The sequence below is a fragment of the Callospermophilus lateralis genome, chromosome 4, assembly GCF_048772815.1.
Source record: "Callospermophilus lateralis isolate mCalLat2 chromosome 4, mCalLat2.hap1, whole genome shotgun sequence".
NCBI classification, from domain to species: Eukaryota; Metazoa; Chordata; class Mammalia; order Rodentia; family Sciuridae; genus Callospermophilus; species Callospermophilus lateralis.
This window is the reverse complement of record NC_135308.1, coordinates 6,130,429-6,150,719: the sequence shown is the minus strand read 5'-3', so window position 1 is coordinate 6,150,719 and position 20,291 is coordinate 6,130,429. Positions and strand designations below refer to the sequence as shown.

The following is a 20,291-nucleotide window of genomic DNA, read 5'->3' as shown; positions in this document are numbered from 1 at the left end:
CTCAAAGAATTTGTTTTTCAGAGGATGATTGTTGTCCATTATTAGGTTTGTCCACAATGTACTAAGATAGAAGAACAGCCTTTTACTTTGTCCTTGATATGCTGAGGGGTGGGTAGAACGGCCTCCAAGGCATGAACTACCTGTTCTGTTCTAGCCATCTGAAATTTAATTTGTTTGGCATTTAACATACTAATGCCTCCTGTGAGAAACATAAGCATGAAAATGCAAAGTCCCAATTACATAAAAAAGGGTCTCATGGTTTCGGTTACCCACCAACCAGCATGGCTTTGCCAGCATTCATCCTCACTGTGACCCTGTCAAGACAGTGGGAGAGCGGCTTTGCCAACACTTTTTCTCACTGTGACCCTGTCAAGACAGTGAGTGGGGGATCGCCTCCACCAGTCTGGAGCTTTCTTTCTTTGAAGGTTACATATATGGATATGGTATTAAAGTTATACTGGTTACATAGAGTGTATATGCAAGTGTTACCTTTCTGTGTCCTGGAATATTCTGAGTAGAATTTGTACTAGTTCTTCCTTACAAGTCTATTTGAATTCAGCTGTGAAACCATCTGGTCCTGGATCTTTTTTTTTTCTTCAGAGTAACCAATACAATTTTATTTACAAAAAACCATGAGCCTTCTCTTATTTTTATTTTTAATTTTTCAGGGTGAATGAGAATGATCTTTACACATTTGTTTGCACTTCCCAAATATTCTGCAATGGGCATATTTCACATTTAAAACAAAACAACACCCAAAGTTGAATGCTTCCCAAGAAGGAAAGAGTCATGCTGATATCAGTCATGAGAAGTCACAAAATGCCTCTCCTCCCTGGTCCTCAGGCATACTGGGGAGCTGGGGTGCAGCTCACTGCCTCGATTCCTTCCCCAGTACTCCAAAACTGAACAAAACAAACAACATGGCCAAATGGTAAGAAATGGCTTATAAAGTATTTGACCAATGACATCCACAGAAACTTTTAGGAATTATATTTGTTAGCTCTAGAAGTAGAAAAACCTTGCTGTTAGGTCTCAACATCTAAAAAAAGAGACAAGCTGACCACAGAGACCCTGGTTATCTTGCCCTGCTCTGGGACGGGCGAGGTGCACTAGTAAGATCAATCCCAGCCCATTTACCCAAAGACTATGACCTGGGGTGCCCCAAGGCCTGCAACAGACTTCTCTTGGCTTCCACTATAATAAAGTGCAAAATCTGGGTGGCAGCTGAAGGCCTCCCAGACCAGATCCTCCTTCAGCAGCTCCTGCTACAGGCAGACTGTCAGTGTCCCAGTGTCACAGAAGTCAGAGATGCAGCCCTGGAGGTGAAGAAGGAGCTGCTATAAGTTTTCTGAACCTTGTAAAGGTCCCCTTGAAAGAGAACTTGGAGTACAGCAAGTGCAAGTGGCACTGAGTGTCCATAAGCCCTGCTTCAGGCTGGGCTCCCCATGGCCCCATGTCAGGGAGCTGGATGCGTGTCCGCCACAGGGATGAGGTGGGATCTGCTTTCAGAATGTCCTTTCTCCTTCACTTCTTCTAGGGAGCTTGTGCAGACCTCAGGGAATGGGAATTCTGGGCTCTGGAGGTGCTCTGGGAGCTCACTGAGGAGCTGGGGATAATCACTTAGGAGCTGTGGCTGCGTGTCCCAGCCTGGGCTGTGTCCTGGCTGCTGCCCACAGAGGGGTGGCCAGGAGTCTTGGCTGCTGGCCCTGTAGCTGGTGTAGTCACACCGAGGACTTCTGTACAAATGAGGGGTACATGTTGTAGTCAGTGGAGAGGGAAGAGGGCTCTGGAACTGCTGAGTACCTCAGGGAGACAGGCTCCTCCTGAGAGACTCTGACCCTGGAGGCTCGTCCACGTCACACCAGTTGCCTCCTCATGGAGGGTGTTCCATCACCACCTTCCTATCTGGATGCTTGTGGATTTCTAAACCCATTTTTGAATGTTGGAGCCATCCAAAAATTCTAGCAGGGGAGAGGGCTTGTCAATGACTGTCCTTTGGTCAGCAAGTGACTCCTCAGCAGGCTTCTCCTGAGGGTCCACAATCACTCTGGTGTCACAGAAGCTGCTCCTGTCAGGCTGTTCCTCCTGGGCTCTGACCTCTGGGGGCAACACTTTCTCTTTCTGAGGATTGACATTGATGCTCAGGGCTGGTCCTTCCATATGGTTGGGACACACTTCTGGGCTGGGCTTCACCCTAGGGGTGGCAGCTTCTTTCCTTCTGGGCACTGGATTTCCCTGGGATGTCCTGTAGCGCCTTCAGGTAGATCACCTTGGAGGCCTGGTCCCAAGCCTATTCCAGTTGCGTTTCTGGGCTTCGTTTGGTCCTTCCATCCCATCCTTCTGACCTTCAGCTTCAGCTGCAAATTCAGAGTTCATGGAGTTAGGAGAACTATCTTTGAAATCAACCTTAATACTGCAGGCTTCTTCCTCTATAAAAGCCATTTCTTCTAGGGAGGGGTTGGCAGGGTACATAGACAATCCCTTGGACAAAAGAAGGCCCAATGCTCCTAATTAGGCAGCCTTTGGAAGTGGCCCTGCCTACACCTGGACCAAAGGAAGAAGAGGAAGGAGAGGGAAGGGAGGATAGGAGCAGAGATAGAAGAGGAGAAGAAGGATTTCTGCAGTGGGATGAGTTCCTGGATAACCGCATCGACATCCTCATGACCTTTCAGGTGCCTGGGGCTGCTGCCCCCTCAGGAACGCGATGCAGGGCTGTGAGCTGGCAGCCAGAGAGTGCCATGTCCCTGGGCTCTGGAGGCAGCTGAGTTTGTTGGGACAACCTTTTGCAGTGGTACTTGACGTTGAACTGCTTGGATGCCATGGGCACCTTTCCCTCTTTCCACTGCCCATCCACCACAGTTCTCAAGGTTTCACAGATGCCATGGCACTTTGGAGGAGTCCCAATGATTGGAGACTGACTAAAGGCTTTGGTCTGACTCCCAAACCCACAACTGGATTCTGTGATCACCCAGGCTACTGTTTGCACTGCTCTACTTCACAGAACTCAAAGCACTCCAGGGACTGCTAAGTGCTTACCATTAGTTTGCAATACAGAGGCCTTCACAGTGCCCTGGATTGCTAGACCACAATTACTGTCCTCTTGCCCTGCTTGTTCTTCTTCTTGGTGGCTCTGGGCCTTCCTGCAAGACACGGGAGTTGGCCAGTGTTCACCAACTCCTCCCCTACTCTGTACTTGGTATCTTTGCTCTGCTTGTATTTTTCCTGCTTATCGTTTATGTTCTCCTTTTCTCTGTGTTTTGACTGGTGAATCACAACAACATTGGGAGGCAGAGTGAATTCCACTTTCCTGAGGTTGAATTCAGACTTTGGTCGGTTCTGTTGTTGGAGAAATTTCCACTGATCCAAGGTGATTTCTCCGTTAGCTGTATCCAACAAGCGCTCTTCTGGCTCTAGTGCTTTGCAATAGGAGTCTCCTTGGAGCTCTCCTTGGGTGACTCCCAAGATTGTGTCCCCAGGCCCATGCGCTATTGTTTCCCTAGCTAGTGACACACTCCCATTGTCAGTTTCAAGATCACTCTTCTGGACATAAAAGAGGACATAGGCACGCTGACTCAGGACACAAGCAATGTCACAGGCCACTACCTTAGCATCGTCCATTTTGTACCAGTGGCCATTGCCAGCTTTTATGTAACAATAGTAATGTCCACTGTGACAACTCACGCCGGCATGGACCAGCACAGCATAGAGGGCATACACCAGTGGGCCTCTGCCCTGCTGAGACATGTATGGCTGCATGTCAAGACACTCAGGATACTGCACGTGCTTAGCAATTTTTTCCCCTGTGAGATCCGAGAACCGTTTCAAAACAAGCATAAGCACTTTTGGTGCCTTCTGCAGGGTCAGGGTCTTGCAGGCTGGCCTCTTCTTCTGACAAACACCACACTGGTAGGCGTTCTCCCCTTCCAGCCACTCAGGCTTCACCAAGTGCTCCAGTGCATGCTGCACACTGGGAGCTGCCGTGATGTCTAGCATAATGTCCAGGTAGGGGTCAAAAGTGTCTGAAAGGCCACAGCAGTGGAGACACTTGATTTGGGATCTCCAGCACCCTCCAAATATCTGGCGCATGAGGGTAGGGTCCTTGGGGTGAGCACCTGGCTGCTTGTGCCCACGCAGACATGCTTTCTGCATGGCATGGAGAGTGAAGAGCAGAAATTCATGGGCATCTTCTTGCCGGGAAGTGTGGAAGCCGTCAACCAAAGCAGGCAGGGGCTGAATGACATCCCCAGGGTGGCGGAGAGCCCGTGTCACGTGGGCTTGCATCACACACAGCATGCAGACCCTGTGACGAGGACAGCGTTGGCAGTGCTCCTGGGACAGCATATAGTTGGCCAGGGGAGGTGTGTACGTCAGGCACTGCAGGGCTGCATTCACATAGCAAGTGTTTCCCATGTTCTGCAGCCCAGCACCAGCTGCGGACGGTCTCTGCCAGTTCAGACAAAGTTTCCCTCTAGGAGCCAGCAGTAGCCCCACAGGAGCTGAATTCTTATTTAAGGGTGCATCAGGGCAAGGTGACAACGATGACTCTGCAGGTAGAGAAGGACCCAAATGGGCTTTAGCATCAGCTGCATTTGATGAACATTCAGGTTTTATACAGTCATGAAACTGAGACTCACCTCCACAGTGGAGTGAAGCTGCCTCCATGTCTCCAGGAGCAGTAACCACCAGGTTTCCCTGCTGAATCTCGAGAGGAGAGACCTTCTCCTTCAGAGCTGGCCTTCAAATGACAGCCTGGTCCATGTTTTCAGCCTTTTATAGCTCAGCCTCCTGACCACACCCACTAACTTCCTGCCAGATCTATCAGTCACCTGCAAGTACTTAATTAGATTAGGGATTTGGGTGTGGTCAGTTCACTTCCTGGAGACACTGGTTGACTCTTTTCCCTGTTTGTGGATCTCAGGAGTATTTTTTTTTGTTTGAGAAAGAGAGAGAGAGAGAGAGAGAGAGAGAGAGAGAGAGAGAGAGAGAGAGAGAGAGGGAGAATTTTTAATATTTATTTATTTTTTCATTTTTCAGTGGACACAGCATCTTTATTTTATTTTTATGTGGTGCTGAGGATCAATCCCAGTGCCAGGCACATGCCAGGCAAGTGCTGTTACTGCTTGAGCCACATCCCAGCCCAAGGAGTATTTTTATAACCACATTTCATAAGCATTTTGATGTGTGCACATATTCATAGTGGTAAAATCTCAATTAAAATGTTTTTACTTATTAAAATATATATTTTTTAAAAATTTTAAACCACTTTTCTGAGAAAAAGATACATTTCATTTCCTTCTCAATAAACCAAGTCATGGTGGACATGTCCTGACACATTTCCATGATGGTTTTGAATTGAAAAGGAAGTCCTTTAGGAATATGTCTGCTTGTCTTTGGCAGAAATATCAAGGAGGCAGGGAATAAGATTTTTATTATGTTCAAGATAATGTTCCTTCCAGTACTCATGTATCATAAGTACAGACTTCTCCACCCAAATGCTAGTACTCATATAGGGTCATAAATAGTTTAAAAAAGATTAATGGACTAAGGTGTTCATTCTCTGGTTCCTTACCTCTGTTGAATTTCATTCCTCGGTGGAATGATCTGGAACATAGTTTGAAATGTATTTGTCTACCCCTGTTGGCTTATACAATGGACAGCCTTCTGTGTGTGCAGCTTGTGGAGGGCTCTGAAGGAAATCATGGAACCCACCTCTCCACCCAGGGTGGGGACCAAGTGGGGAGTCAAAATCTGGAAGCCAGAGAAGAATTCCAAAGGACAGATTGCAAAATGATTTCTTAGTATACCACTAATGGTTTATTCATCTCTATATTTGAGTCTTTAACAAAACTTCTAGAAAATTATGTACACATGAGGAGTCTACCACCCAGTTTTCAAAATCATCATTTTCAAGTCACAAATTGTTTATTCCAAACTCTAGAGAGGAAGAGAAAGAACTGGACTTTTAAAGGCACAACTCAAATCATATCATTCACCTCACAATAATGTGTTTCTTACAAACACTTGAACCAGTCAAATGTATTTCTTTTAACAAATGCATATTTAAGTGTAGAGGCATAAAAATAATCCTTCAGACCACAGTAACCAAAATTCATAGAAACTCAATTTTATCTTGCATTTCTTATCTACTAAATGCCTGAGAATCATTTGAGTGTTGTTTTTGTAAACATGTATATAAGCAGTATTAGCTCAGAAAGGTTTACACAGATGTCCAGGTAAGTAATATTGATCCAGGACCCAATGATTTCCAAATCAGATACATGGAAAACAGAACTGAGATGTAAATGTGTAAGACATTTTTTAACAGGAATGTCCACAGGGATTAGGTTGATTGCATTAGACAAGGCATCTGATCCCATGGCCCCAGGGCAGTATCCAATGTCCCTTTCTTTTCTCTGACATCTAGGAAGCTGACTCTGCTCCTGTGGTGTTTGCCCAGCAGCCACCTGCCTGACAACCTGCTGACAGACCAGAGGTGGACAGATGGACCTCAGGTTGGATTCCTTTCCCAATGGGTTCTTCAGATTATGGCTGGGGAAAAGAGTAGAGGAGAAACAGGAAATGATGGAGGTGTAGATCCTTGGGTAAGCATCATTTCATTTTAAACAGAGGTGTTTGCATTCAGAAAGATAATGTTAATCACTCAACATTTTAATGACTACAGGAAGATTCAAATTTCAGAGTAAACCTACTCCACCATTCTGGGTTCTATGGGAAGTGGAGGAGTCCTATGGAAACTGGTCATTTTTGCCCTGGGCATTTTAAACTGTAAATTGAACAAATTAATGGGCTTCAACCTGGTAGTTCCATCCATGCACATGTCAAGCTTTCCCCTGTTCATCCACCTTCTACCCATTTCCCTCACCTCCGTCTTCAATTTCTCTCTCTCACCCTGGCCACACCCTTCCCAATCCTTGGGTGATCCCTTCTCTACCTTTGGGTCATCTGTTTCCTTTAGTTTCCACACATGAGAGAAAACACTGGAGCCTTATATGTTTTTAAATATTTATTTATTTATTCACTTTTATGTGGTGCTGAGGATCAAACCCAGGGCCTCACACCTGCAAGGCAAGCGATCGACCACTGAGCTACAGCCCAGCCCTGGAGCCTTATCTTTCAATGTGTAGAATGTGGGGTCTTCCAGTTCCAGGAAAGCTCTCCACAGGGATAGGATTTCCTTCTTCATGGCTGAATGTAAGTGGTTGGTTCATTTTTGCTTTTTATCTTGTGTCCTCCTCAGTTTTGGTAAATAAACAGGTGAAGGTTGGCTCTGAAAGGAAAGTGACCATGACACTTGGAGTGACCAAGAGATCTTTATTGTGGTGGTGTCTGATTAACAGGGAAGGAAGAGAGAGAGAGAGAGAGAGAGAGAGAGAGAGAGAGAGAGAGAGAGAGAGAGAGAGGAAGAGAGAGTGACAGGAAAGAGAGAGAGAGGGAGAGGGGAGAGTTTTGAGAGCCAACGTCTGATGGGGTCTCTGGGTCTGCAAGCTGCTTTTTTGGCCGACAGTGATCGGATCACACAGTAGTTGCTAAGGGTCTCATCTTCTGCCCTCAGTGAGAGGGGAAGAAGTTAGATGTGGGTTTCCTTTGCACCAGATGTGTGGGGGTCAAGTGTTCAGCCTTGAGTGGGGTTAAGTGTTCCGACTTGAGGCAAACAGGGATAAGGAACCAGATGGGTGAGGGTTGAGCATTCAGCCCACCCTGCAGCTGACATTTGTTCAGCCTGCTCTGCCACTAACAGGCCCCATGGAATAGGTTTCTAAAAGTCCCTCCCTTTCAATTGCATGGAAGCATTTGAGAAGCATTGCTTTTAGATCCTGTTAAAAATTTGCTGAAACTCAGCAGTGATCCTATCTACCCATGGATGTTACTTGGGAGAATCTTTAAAACAACTGGTTCAATTCCTTTCTTGTTTTTTGAATATATACTGAGGTCAATTTTGAAAGGTCATGGACATTTTATGTCCAAGGGCAGGAATTTGTCCGCTTCCTCAAGATTTTAAAATTTATTAGCATTTCTTTTTCAAAAAGAATTCCTCATGATTCAGGATTCTCTTAGTTTCTCTGGTGTCAGTTGCAATGTCTCCTGTCACCTCTAATTTATTCAGGTCACCTGACTCTCCTCTGTTATTTTATTTGTGTTTACATTTTCTGGTTTTTGTAGAAAAAGGCCTTTCAACTTTATTTATTATTTCATCACAACAGTTGTTTGTGTTATGCATCTGTTGTGATATTTATTATTGTATTTTTTTCTACTTTCGGAGGTTTGGGAGCCTCCTTAGGCTACTTATTGGAGATCACTTATATGTCATATTTACATATATAAATATATATGTATATTTATCTAGGAACTCTTTGCTAGAAGCTTTCCTTTTAGTGCTTCCTATTGTGACATCCCACAGGTTTTGTTATATTGTTACCCCATTTCCATTAGGCTAATGACATTTTTTAATTTCTCCCTTTTGGTTTTCAAAGATTAACTGTTTCTTGAAAAGTCAATCACTCCATTTTCATATCTTAACCAAATGTCTGAGTTTGTTTCTATTTATATCTTTATCCCATTATGATCAGAAAAATGCAGGGTAATATGTCAATATTTTGAATCTGTCAGTTCTTGATATGGGGCCCTCATATATCACATGGAGATGTCAAGTATAAATATTTCCTTTGTTCAATTCTAGTTCAAATACATTGATTTCATATTTATTAGAAACTAGCTAAATAGCAGGGTAGTAAATGTTAAGCCAGCACATAAGAATCAAGATCATGAGCTCAAGTTTAAGTATAAAAAAGATGTTCTTTGGTACATTGTACCTGAAAACTGTCTACTCTGACCTCAAAGGTAGCAATGAAAATAAAGAAGGGAAACCACACTGCATTTACCGTTTTCAAATAGGTGTCTAAGAGCATTACGTATACCAGTCCTCGTGGCCATGGTTATCTAGTCACTCAGGAAAATCACTTCCTCTCCTGGCACTGACACTGTGCCACCACAGAGACGTGCCTGTTCTCTAGAATCAGCCACTCATGGTGCAAATCTGTCATTACATTCCCATGCAGTGTGTCTAGTCTAGGCAGGGTCCTGTTCCTGGACCAGGTGGCCACAGCAGAGACTGGAGAAACATCTGGGGAAGGGACATCACATTGTGGGTAACAGACTTGACTCTGTGGTCATGAGTCCTGCTCAGTGTATAGGGGAAGAAAGTATTTGTTTCTCTGTGAATATGACATTGTTTTCCTTTCTTTTCCTTGTAACTCAGAAAATTCTAAAAGCAAGCCCCTGAGGAAGGCAGACCTGACTCCAAGGAGATGAGGCAGTGGATGGGTCATTCCCCACAGCCTCAGCCACACAGGCTCATGAAACCCAGAATGTGAAAGGCAGCCGTGGGTCCCAGGGCTCCCCCACCAGAGGAGGAGGACCCCAGGTAAGTGGAGGCCTAGGTATATGGAGAGCCAGGGGGTGACATGGATCAATGAGCCTGGGTTAGATCCTGCATGCTTCTATCTCTGTAACTGAATTGTCCATCCCAGGCCCCTGAGGGCCTAGCCTGGGAATTCCTCACCAGGCCAACTGGTCTGTTGAGATGCTGCCAGAGTCCACTATATCTCCAAATAAGTATCATATCCAGCCAGGATGTTGTGCATTTGTTGAAACCTGACTCCATATCCTCTGTTTCAGGATCTCCCTTCCTACTTGTGCCCTTGTCAATTCTGTGCTTTGGGAACAACCCTAGAATCTCAAATAGCACAGTAATCAATAGGTCCCCCATCTGAATCCCTCCTAAAAAGGCAGTACTGAACTCAGAGTGGAAAATCTGTCCTTTGTTGATAATGGAGCCATGGCTGTGGTTCTGCTGATGCACTAAAATTTCATTTTCAACCCACAGGGACTGTGGGGACTGTGGGGCTTTTGGACACAGTGCCAGGATCAGAAGATGCCCCATGAAATGCTGGGATGGGGCACTGGCCCCACAACCCTTGGGCCCAAAAGAGGAGGTAAACAAAGCACCAAGAGACCTGAAAATCTCCACAACACAGGGGAGTTTATCCAGCCTGAGGGCAGAAGGACTCATGCAAAGGTGAGCATAGGAAGGGCTGTGGGGAGTCCCATTGAATGGCCACACCTTCCAGTCCTGATGCCTCAGATTCTAACCAAACAATGCATTTGCTGTGGCTTGGGCGGGGTCCTGCTCAGATAGTAAGGGGTCTTCTTCGTGGGGCATGCCCCTAGGGTTGAATTACACTCACCTGTCCCTTGTAGTCCTGCCCCTTCTGCCCTTTTGTGGAGAGAACTTTCTAAGAACAAGAGTCTCCCCAATAAAATCTCACTTCCAAACGTGCTCACTCTCTCTCATCAGACTCTCCTTTCTCTTGCTCTCCCTTTTGGGGAATCTGAGACTAAGAGCTGGGAAAGCTGTTCTGAAGCTTTTGTAAATATAAATTGTATATGTGTTTTATTTGGTGTCCCTGTCAGGAGCAATCTTAAGGTCAGCTGCCTGCATTGGACAGGGGTGGCAGGTGGCACCTGGAGCCAGAGACCACTTGGGGTGAATTTTTAGGTAGATTTGGTTGAGCATACTTAAGAAGTTCAGTGAACCATGTTTTGAGGTCTTAGAAGATGCAGACAGTCTGAGAGCCCGGGATGTTAAAGAAATAATGGGATATTCCACGTCTTCAGAAAAAGAAATTTACTTAATGATCCTGGAGACTCTAATCAACCAGAGAGGAAAACAGGTCAGGAGGGCCCAGCTGGTTCAATTCCTGAAAACAGTTAATGATGTAAGCCCATGGTTGTGTGAGGAAGAGTCACCAGATTGTGTACTTGGGAGAGGCTAGGTAGAAAATTGTCTAAAATCTGCTTCTCTGCCAAGCTATCTAAGAGTACAATTGACAACATTAAAAAGTCTGGACTGCTTTAGAAATGTGTCTTTTGAAGATCAGTAGGAGAACCAATGGTTTTTGGAAGACTTTTTAAAGGGCTCCAGAAAGCCACTAGAAGTTTGATCAGGAGAAGCAGCCTGAGGCTGTGACCAGGTGATTTTCACTATCTATAGCAGGGCTGAGGGTGGAGTCAATTCTCTCCCAGTCTGTAGCTTGCCAACCTCAGACAGAGGGCCTCAGGGCAAGACCTAAAACCAAGCTTTCAGTAAGAGCTGAACAGGAGAGAACCAGTGATTTAGAAGGGCACCAACCAAACTCCATGGTAGGGGCATGTACTAGAGAGGAAGCCAGACCTGACTGGATTTCTGTGAGGTTGATTCAAGATGGAGGGGAAGAAAATGGACAGGAAGACACTAATGAAGCTGAGCCACAGTCTGAGGAAACTCAGCCAGAAGGTGAGAATGAGCTAGAGGAAGGTTTCGGTAGATTACCTCTGACTGGCCCTGTGCCCGCTATTCGGATCCAGCCACTCTGCTCCTGAGTATGAGGTTTAATAACTACTCTGAATTGGCAGTAGGCATGCTTGTGCTCCTCCAACGTGGCCTTAGAATAGCGCTGGAAGCAGAGGAGGACATTACAGGTTTTTAACTTTTTCCAGTCTTTGAGCAGGTTAATAAGCAAAACCAGCCTGTCCCCATGATGCTGTAGTTCCTTTTACGACTGTAAAGGAGCTCAAAAGCACTTGCTGTACTTATGGTCCAAAGTCAGCCTTTGTTCAAAGTCAGCTGATTCCTTGTGCAATGAGCCCTTACACCATGTGACTGGATTTCAGTGGCCAAAGCATCTTGATTAGGGGTGACTACCTTCCTTGGCTGTCTCACTGGACTGATAATTTCACTGAACAGGCTGAGAGAAACTGGAGGCAAGGCTTTGATGTCCCTTTGTTGAAGTTAACTGGAACTGGAGAATTTTCAGATTTAGAAAGGCAGTTAAATTATGATCTGGCCATATATGATGAAATTACTGCATGTGCCAAAAGGGCGTGGGGAGAGCCAACTAATCAGGATCAATCAACCTTGGGTTTTAGTCCTAGCAAACAGGGATGCAGGAGCCACTTTCAGATTTCACAGCAGGTCTATGCCAGGCAGCAAAGAGATCCAGAGGAGACTTGAATGCCTCTGAATTCCTAGTCAGGCAGCTGGCATTTAAAATCTAATGAAGTTTTTCAGGAAATCCTCCCATCCCAATGGGAAAAGGGGACTGAGTCTGAGTTCACTCGCCTTTGTGATGATGTGGGTTCCACACAGGTACAGGGCTGGATGCTGGCCTAGGCTCTGAAGCAGGTCCTACAACCTCAGGCTGGGAGAGCCCTTCTCGCAGGTGGTGTTTCAGTTGTGGTAGAACTGGGCCTATGGCTCAGGACTGCTGGTCTCCGCACAATAGGGCAGAGACCGAGAAACTGATGTGACACCATTTTTGAGAAAGCAGCCTCTACCTCAGAGCAAAGCCTGTCCAAGGAAGGGGGCGTGACCCTTGTCCTTGGAAAAATCCAGAGAGCTCCTAGGCACATGTCTGCCTTGCCCAGACATCAGAGTTCACATATCTCCGTTTTTACAGGCTCCAAACTCAAATGGAGGTGCTCCATGTTTCTCCTTCCTGTTTCCCTGCGAAATCACCTGCCTGTGGATCAGAATCCACATCACCCCAGACTCTGTCTCTGAATAGGGACAGCCATGTCAGTGCCATCTGGAGACGGGAGTGTCCAGTTGATAAATCTTGGCTAAAACACCACAGAGTCATTCTGGACCTTGGACACACATGTTCCCAGACATAGGAAACGGGGACTGGGTGTGAAGGACAAGAGCTCCTTCCACCAGCTGCGGTGGTTCCACAACTGCTCACAGTTAGGAGCACCCAGAGAGAGAGTTGAAAAGCCTCAATGTTCAGGCCTCCAAATCACAAGTGAGTTCTTTGATCTGGGAACACAATTTCCCCCATTATGGTAGTATGGGAAATCCAGTGATGTCCTGAACTGCACCAAATGAATGATCTTAATTGCCACGTGGACATCACCTGAGACATTCGGGCTGTCCAAGTCATTACAATTGAGCACCAGCTCACAACCAATGCAGTTTGCAGGAGAGGCAAGGTACAAAGGCATATGCCTATTGAGCACTCCAACGATGTACACAGTAAAACGTGGGGAAAATTGGATGAGGATTCAGAGAAACGTCAAGAACATGATTATCATGAGGGGCGAGGAACAAGAAAGGAAAGGCCAGGGAAATTGTCCACAATGCTTTCCATGGCCACACTCGAGAGTCAAGAAGGTCCACTGCAGTCCGGGACAGAGGTCCCAGTGATCAGGAGGTGTTACACTCCATGCGGTCCTAGGACAAGAGGGACAAACTTGAGCCTTCTACTTCTGTTCCACTTCAGTCTCTCCACCTGCATATCCACGCCATTTGTCATCCCATAGACAGCCTGTGGAAGGTGACATGAGCACTTTGGACAATCCCCTGGAAACCCCATTCAGAGGAGTCTCTCCTCTGAGTTCTGGACAGGCGGCTGTGCATCAGAGGCAGGGTCTGTGGCTGTGCCAGAGCTTTCTGAAGTCCCAGCCTTTGCTCCTACTCCATAGCTAGAAAGGTCCTGTGACCCTGGTGCCACCTGCTCCTGCATCATTGCTTCCTCAGCCCGAGAGACCCTGCAAGTCATCGGAGCCCCAAAGGCCATTCTTCCCTGCTATGGTGTGCCTCACTCCATGTCACTGTCCTCAGAGGAGGAGGACACCTGAAGGTCTTCATAGAGGACACTCACTGGCTCATGGGAGCTGGGACTCTCCGACTCATCAAGGTAGGGGGGAGTGTCAGCAAGAGCACTGGTCTTTGCATTGGGAGAGGAAGGGAGATCGGCAATGAACCTGGATCTCCACCAGTTCTTGTGCATTCTCTTGAAGAGCATTCGGAGGGGCTGTCGGGGAACACTGCTGGGTGCTGCTGGACTTGATTTGGTGCACGGCTCGACTGGATTCAGGAAAGGGCTTTCCTTGGGAGGGCGAAGATCCATGCTGGAATCATGGGCTGGAGTTTTTCTGGTCACCTGGGGTGACCCTTTGAGTCCGATACCACTTGTATCTTGCCAAGCAGGCAGAGACTTCCGAGCCTCCGAGCCTGGCCTGCAGGTGTTCCCCCGTGGAGTGGGACTGTGCCCCGTCCTGAGTTTCTTTGGGGAGTTCTGGTCAGTGTGGAGGTGGACCTGAGCTTGTCTCTTGCCTGGGGCCTGGAGGCTGAGTGTGTGGCCCTGGCCCTGTGGACATGCTGCAGGCTGCAGGTAGGGCTCCTTGCTCACATCGGGACACCTGGCTAGTGATGGAGGGTGGAGCACATGGCCCCCTCCGAGAATATTGGCAGAAGTCTGGGCAATTATAGAGGAGAAAACCTCTGGGGTTTCAGGTGCTTTCTTCCCAAGGAGGGCAGGGTTCTGTCCTGAGTGCTTTGCTGCCGGCTGGATGGTGCCAGGGATGCTCACATCCTGTTTTTTCTTTATCCCGGGACCTGAGTGGAGTCCACGTTTGGGTCTCTGAAAGGGATGTGCGCTAGTGAAGGTGAAACTCTCATCTGAGCTCTGGACACAAGGCTGACTCTCAAACCCAGAGCCCGGGACACACCTCGTCCTGGTCGTGTGGATGGGCAGTGGCCTGCTGGGTTTCTGGAGGAAAAGCAAACACAGAAAACTTTCCTGAGTCCCTGCACTCAAGCACCAACAAGGCCCACCTAAACAGGAATTCGGCTACAGAACATAGAGTGGAACAGGAAAGCAAGTCATGAGCCCAGGAATGGAAAAGGGGTGCTCCACCTCCACCTCCATGGCTATCAGCCAACGACCCATTCCAAGAACAACTTGACATGTTTCAGGGCACATTGGGAAATATCCCGTTCTTAATCGGAGGTCTCGTGCATTGAGATGGGCAGGGCTCATTTGTGTGTTCTTGCGTGGGATGGCGATGGCTAATGCTCCTCTCAGCAGATGTGGCCACTGAGGAGTTGGCCTCCAGAAGCTGAGAGTGTTCCCCCACTTTCCATAGGAATATGCCTGCATTGAAGATTGTGTGCCTTGAGACTTTGGAGTCAACTCTGCCCCCATGAGCCCATGCACCATGTCATGGGGAAGATGAAACAAGTACCACACAAGATTGGAAAGAGCAAATGTGAAAGACCCCCAAGCTTGAGTCCCATTGGGCTTAAATGTTGATAGCAAATCCCTCAGGCAGAAGGGCCACAGAGAAGGAACTTATCAAGCTTCTCCAGGACACCAAAAGAGCAGGCCACCATGCACATACTCACCCTCAGGTAGGCACTGGGTTCTGTCTCTTCCTTCCATTTGGGTTGCTGCCTCTCCTGGGGTCTCCTATGGGTACTCCATGTCTGGAGTAGAGCCTTTCCCCGTTCCTCTTCTCGCCTGCAGAACACAGGATGGTATTTGGATGGATGCAGAGGAGGGAGCGAAATGAGAGGTGCCCGTTTTCTTAGTGTCTCCTGTGCTACCCTGGGTTCTCCCCCAAGTCTGTGCCTTTCCTCCTACAACACCCAGTCCCTATGTCCAGGCAGCCCTTCTCCTTTCCCACTGAGTAGTTCCATGTGGACACATTGCTTTTGTGTCTCCCGTGGTCATGTTCCTAGTGCTGCCCTGACCCCCTTCCCTTTCTGAATTGAATGCACAGGAGAATGTGCTGCAGGCTGTGGCTTTGGGACATGGAGTCCTTGTCTATCTCTCTCCATTGACGCAGTCATTAGCTGCACGTGGATGTGTGGAGATGACTCTGTGGAGAAGGAGAGACACCACCCCGCTGGAGTTCCATGCCCGAGGCTTGGATCCCAGCTTCCCCATCCCTCACCTCTGCACCAGGCCCATCATTCTGGCTGGCTGCTCACAGCTCCCTGTGTTCTGGAGATTCCTAGGCTTGCTTGGTGCCTGGTTCTCCTTCTCCTTCTTTGGGCCCAAGGGTTGTGGGGCCAGCGCACCATCCCAGCGCTTGATGGGGCATCTTCTGCTCCTCGCAGTGTGTCCAAAAGCCCCACAGTCCTTACACTTCAGCTGTCGGTGGAAAAGCACAAGTTGTCAGGAGTCAGCCCAACCACAACCAGCTCTGCCCTTTTACAGACAAAGAGAGATTTTAAGTCTTAGTTTCCTCTCGTTTTAGGTCAGGCACTCAGGCCTGTGAACCATGAATTTCTAGGGATTTTAAGGTCCTAGAACACGTTTGTGGAATCACCTATTATTCAGGGGCACTGGAAGGAAGGTTTGGATGTTACAACTTGAGGACCCTGGGCCAGATTTCAACAACAGGACAAACGTTGGGATGCATGGGTTTCAAGTGGTTCCAAAAGATGACTTCTCCCATCCTAGGAAAGGACTTAGCTGAGAGGAGGTGCCGGGGCAGGTCCTCGTGGGTTGGAATGGGAGAATTGGGTGGTAGAGGCAATCTGAGAGGACGTAACCAAGATTCTGACCTGTGTCGCCCCCTGGCTTCCCATTGCCTCCAATGTCCACTTACCCTGGGGTCCTCCTCCTCAGGGGGAGGAGCCCTATGCCCCACAGCTCCCCTCTGCTGGTGCTTCTTATTCTGGATTTGAATGAGGCTCGGGGCCAGAGGCTGTGAGGCATGCTCTGCCGACTTTCTCATGTTCTTCCAGTCAGATCCCATTCCCTCAGATGCTGACATTGGGCTTTCCTAGGTCCAAGAGATAAGAAAAAAGTGTCATGACCAAAGTCGAGACGGGATCTTTCATTTATTCTCCACATTTTGGCATGGAGCACATCGCATGATCTGGGGAGCCCAGTAGAATAGGTGGAGCACAGATGGGTGCCCGATCAAGGGAGAGTAGGCCAACTACTGCGTTTGACAAAAATAATATACTCCATGCCCTTAGAATTATAGCAGAGTGAATGCATGATTCCTGTAGGTACAATAAAGCAATCTTAACCAAACGGAACAATTTGCCTCTATCAAAATGATAACCAAAAGAGGAAAGGTGAAGAGAGGTAAACCTAGTTCAAACCTAGAGAGATCAAAAGGAATTTCATCTTAATACAGAGATTTGCAGAGCATGATTATCCAGAGTTATTCTTGACAAAGTCAGAAGTCAGGAGCTAGAAATGCTAGTCGATATCCAAGAATGTCCTTGCATATCTGAGCTAAGCAGATTGACCTTGAAAAATATTTCCAAATTAATGATACAGAGAGCAAACTCAGGAGAGGATCAGTGGTAATGAACCTAACCAAATAGAGAAGCTGAGGACTAGTAGATATGCAAGAATGTCCTTGAATATCGGACCCAAGCAAATAGACCTTGCAATACATTTGCAAATTAATGATACAGAGAGCAAGCTCTGGATTGGTTCAGTGGTAATGAACCTAACCAAATAGAGACGCTGAGGACGTGGTGGATTCAATGTTGAATTTCACCTAACCCAGCCTTGAAAAAGTTCTAGAGAAAGGTTTCTTAAACTCTTCTACAGAGAGAAAGGGAAAAAAATCATCCCCAAGGCATGGTGTGGGGTCACGATGATTCTCTACCATAACATGATATAAGAAAAACAGAGCAAGACAATGATAGCTATTAAGGGGCAGAGAAGAATGAAATTCTGACATTTTCCAAACAAGCTATGGATGGAACCAGTGTATATCCTTTGCTGGACATGCCAAACCAGTGTTTGTTTCTAGGTGTGGATACTAAGGGGAGAAGCTACCCTAAAGGGGGAAGGGGGAAGGGGGAAGGCGAGAGGTGGGTGGGGGGATGGGGGAGGGGGGAGGGAATAGAAGAGCTGGTCAGAAGAGAGGGGAAAATGGGTAGAGGAAGGCTGGGTGAGGATGACCCAGGACTTCTATGTGCCTGTGTGGAAAAAGCACAGGGAATAACATTGCTCTATCCATTGGAGGTATTCCCTATCCTACCCAAGGGTCCATGGTAAACTACAGCAGTTTTCATACACATTGATCCACCTGCTCACAGGTATCAGAATGCTGCAGTAAATATTCTCTGAAATTGCAATAGTTCTGAGGTGATTTGAACCTTCAATGACCTATTTGATCCTCCCCAGCATAAAGAAACACTCTTGAAAAATCTGAATTCCACAAGCACCTCCCCCTCCATCGTTAACATTTTCCCCATCTACATGTCTTCTAAGGAATCTTCTGTAAACTACCTGGGCAACGAAAACCAATCTGAGACCCCACTGTTCTGCTGTCTCCTGTCAGCAGTTGGTCAGACGGGCGAGGGCTGTACACAGAGCCCAGGAAGAGATGCAGCCTCCTGGATGCCAGCCGGAAGGGGCAGTGAGGAAAGGTGGCTTCTGGGAACTTGTATCCTCCCCCAGGATCACATGATGCAACACGTCATCTTCAATACCACAGGTGCAATTTTAGGCCAAAATTCAGTGACTCACACCTTGGATTTCCATGACTCTACCAAGAATGAAGATTTGCCAGCCTTTTCGAGTCAGTACTTTCCTTTACAGAGGTTCGAAATCCATCGTTTGAATGACATTGAGGTGCTGGGAAGAGATCAGAGGCCAGTTGACCTAAGGGCCTTGGAGTTTTTACAAGTTGGGCTCTCTGGGGTATCAACTGTTTTTAACGCTGCCATTTTAACATAAGGGTTCCAGAATTCAAAGAAATGCTGCCCAATGCTTTCATAGTTTATGTGACATATATAAGGTCTGCATTGCATTGACTCTACATTTCATTGGAAGAGTATTTCTTTTTGTGCTGGGTTTGGAATGACATTTGTGGACCTGCAAGTGCCCAGAATGACCAGAGGGCTGAAGGAGAGCCTGCTGCTGAGGGCTGATGTCCCTGGTTTCTCATCCAAATCTGGTGGGCTTCTGAGCTCCCATGGAGGAAATGGGTGTGTTTCTGGCTTCAGCTCCCTGGCCCCGCCCCCAGGGAATCCCCTCAGGCCCTCACCTGGGCCAATCCTGCAATGTTGCTGGAGAGGAGAAATACCCCTGTGTAAGTCTCGTGGGTCCCTGACCAGCAGGATTTTCCAGCACTCTACCAGGGCTCTTGTGCTGGTGTCGCTTCCTTTGGAGTTCACCATGGATTTCGTGCACACAGATTTGCACAGGCCTCAATACACAGGCCTATGGGTGCACAGGTCAGAACACCTGGTACCTCAGTAGCTTTGCTAATCTTCAATATCACAGAAAAGTGAATGTAGCCTCTACTCCCACAGTCCCTTTAGGGGGTTTTCCTTTTTTGTTGTTAAATATTTTTACTTGTTCATGGACCTTTTGTTTATGCATTTATGTATGTGCAGGGCTTAGAATCAAAACACATTCGCCCATGGGTGGGAGGCCAACGCTCTGCAACTGAGCAACAACCCCAGCCCCATCTTTTCATAGTTCTTGAAATAATGGGTAGAATCAGTTCTAAGCTAGCTACATTTTCCCAGTTCAAAACCATCATGAAAATCTATCAGGAAAGAAGTCAAAATAATGGAATTGAAGAAAGAATGGAAATGTTTGTTTTTCATGAATAGTTTTAAAAAAATACCAACTCAATGCATGTAATATTAGTAGGCTCCATTCATAACTGAAATTACATATGAACACACGGGCACATGCATAGGAATAGGCACGTGAACATGTCCACTAACACACTCACGCACACACAATCACCCCCCACCCCCACCCCCACAAACACATGTGCACATATAAGCAGCTAGAATTCTTTTTTTGGAATTATTTTTTGTTTGTTTTTTTGGTGAGAGGAGATCCAAGTGCATCCCATTGCCGCTTGCCTGCTGCCCTACTTGAAAGTTTATGAAGCAACTGGACCTCCCTAAATATACTTGAACCATCGTTGTAATGAATCTGCTTCATTACTTCTGGTGTTCACAAGGAGTCTTTGGAGAACAGGCCCCCTTCAGCACTCCAGGCTGTGAACTGGCCACACCCAAATCTTTCTCATCTCCTTAAGTTCTCAGAAGGCATTGTGGATCTGACACCAAGGGAGTGGGTGTGCTGGGTTGACTGCTAATCATGCGAGGATATGGAAAATTCCCTCTTTGGAAACCATCTCAGAAGGGTAAGTCTCTCTCTTCCACTTGAGGTCACGCAGGAAATTCCACTAGTCATTGATGGTGGAGTCGAGGAAGCAGCTTCCCTCCACAGGTGAGAGCAGTCTCCTGAGGATGACTTGACTTAGCCCAATTCTTCTCCATTAAATGCACCTGGTGCTCAAGTCCTCTTAGGGTTCTTCTCTACATGCAAGTTCCAAAGAGTGACCCTGGACACATGGACACTTAACACATAACAGTTTCTTTCAATCCACTTTGGGCTGCTAGAGAAAAAACAATCTGCCTGGAAGAGTCTTTCTATGGGTGGCTC

At 47.0% G+C, this 20,291-nt stretch overlaps 2 protein-coding genes and 1 pseudogene across 2 annotated transcripts; all 3 read right to left on the bottom strand.

The window, feature by feature from the left end:
• Positions 1 to 1,025: 1,025 nt before the first annotated feature.
• On the bottom strand, positions 1,026 to 2,656 carry LOC143397431 (3'-5' RNA nuclease TATDN2 pseudogene; annotated as a pseudogene).
• A 12-nt stretch (positions 2,657 to 2,668) lies between these two features.
• On the bottom strand, positions 2,669 to 13,616 carry LOC143397430 (ubiquitin carboxyl-terminal hydrolase 17-like protein 6). Its single transcript, XM_077109241.1, has 5 exons — positions 13,533 to 13,616; positions 11,390 to 11,513; positions 4,635 to 4,730; positions 3,094 to 4,544; positions 2,669 to 2,887 (listed from the first exon to the last, which is right to left on the bottom strand). The coding sequence occupies exons 1-5, from the start codon at positions 13,614 to 13,616 to the stop codon at positions 2,669 to 2,671; spliced, it is 1,974 nt and encodes a 657-aa protein (XP_076965356.1).
• Positions 13,617 to 13,655: 39 nt separating this feature from the next.
• LOC143397429 (protein FAM90A3-like) lies at positions 13,656 to 16,623 on the bottom strand. The gene is made up of 4 exons (XM_076853466.1): positions 16,456 to 16,623; positions 15,796 to 15,995; positions 15,245 to 15,359; positions 13,656 to 14,609 (listed from the first exon to the last, which is right to left on the bottom strand). Exons 1-4 carry the CDS (start codon positions 16,621 to 16,623, stop codon positions 13,656 to 13,658), a joined length of 1,437 nt encoding a protein of 478 aa, XP_076709581.1.
• Positions 16,624 to 20,291: the final 3,668 nt, after the last annotated feature.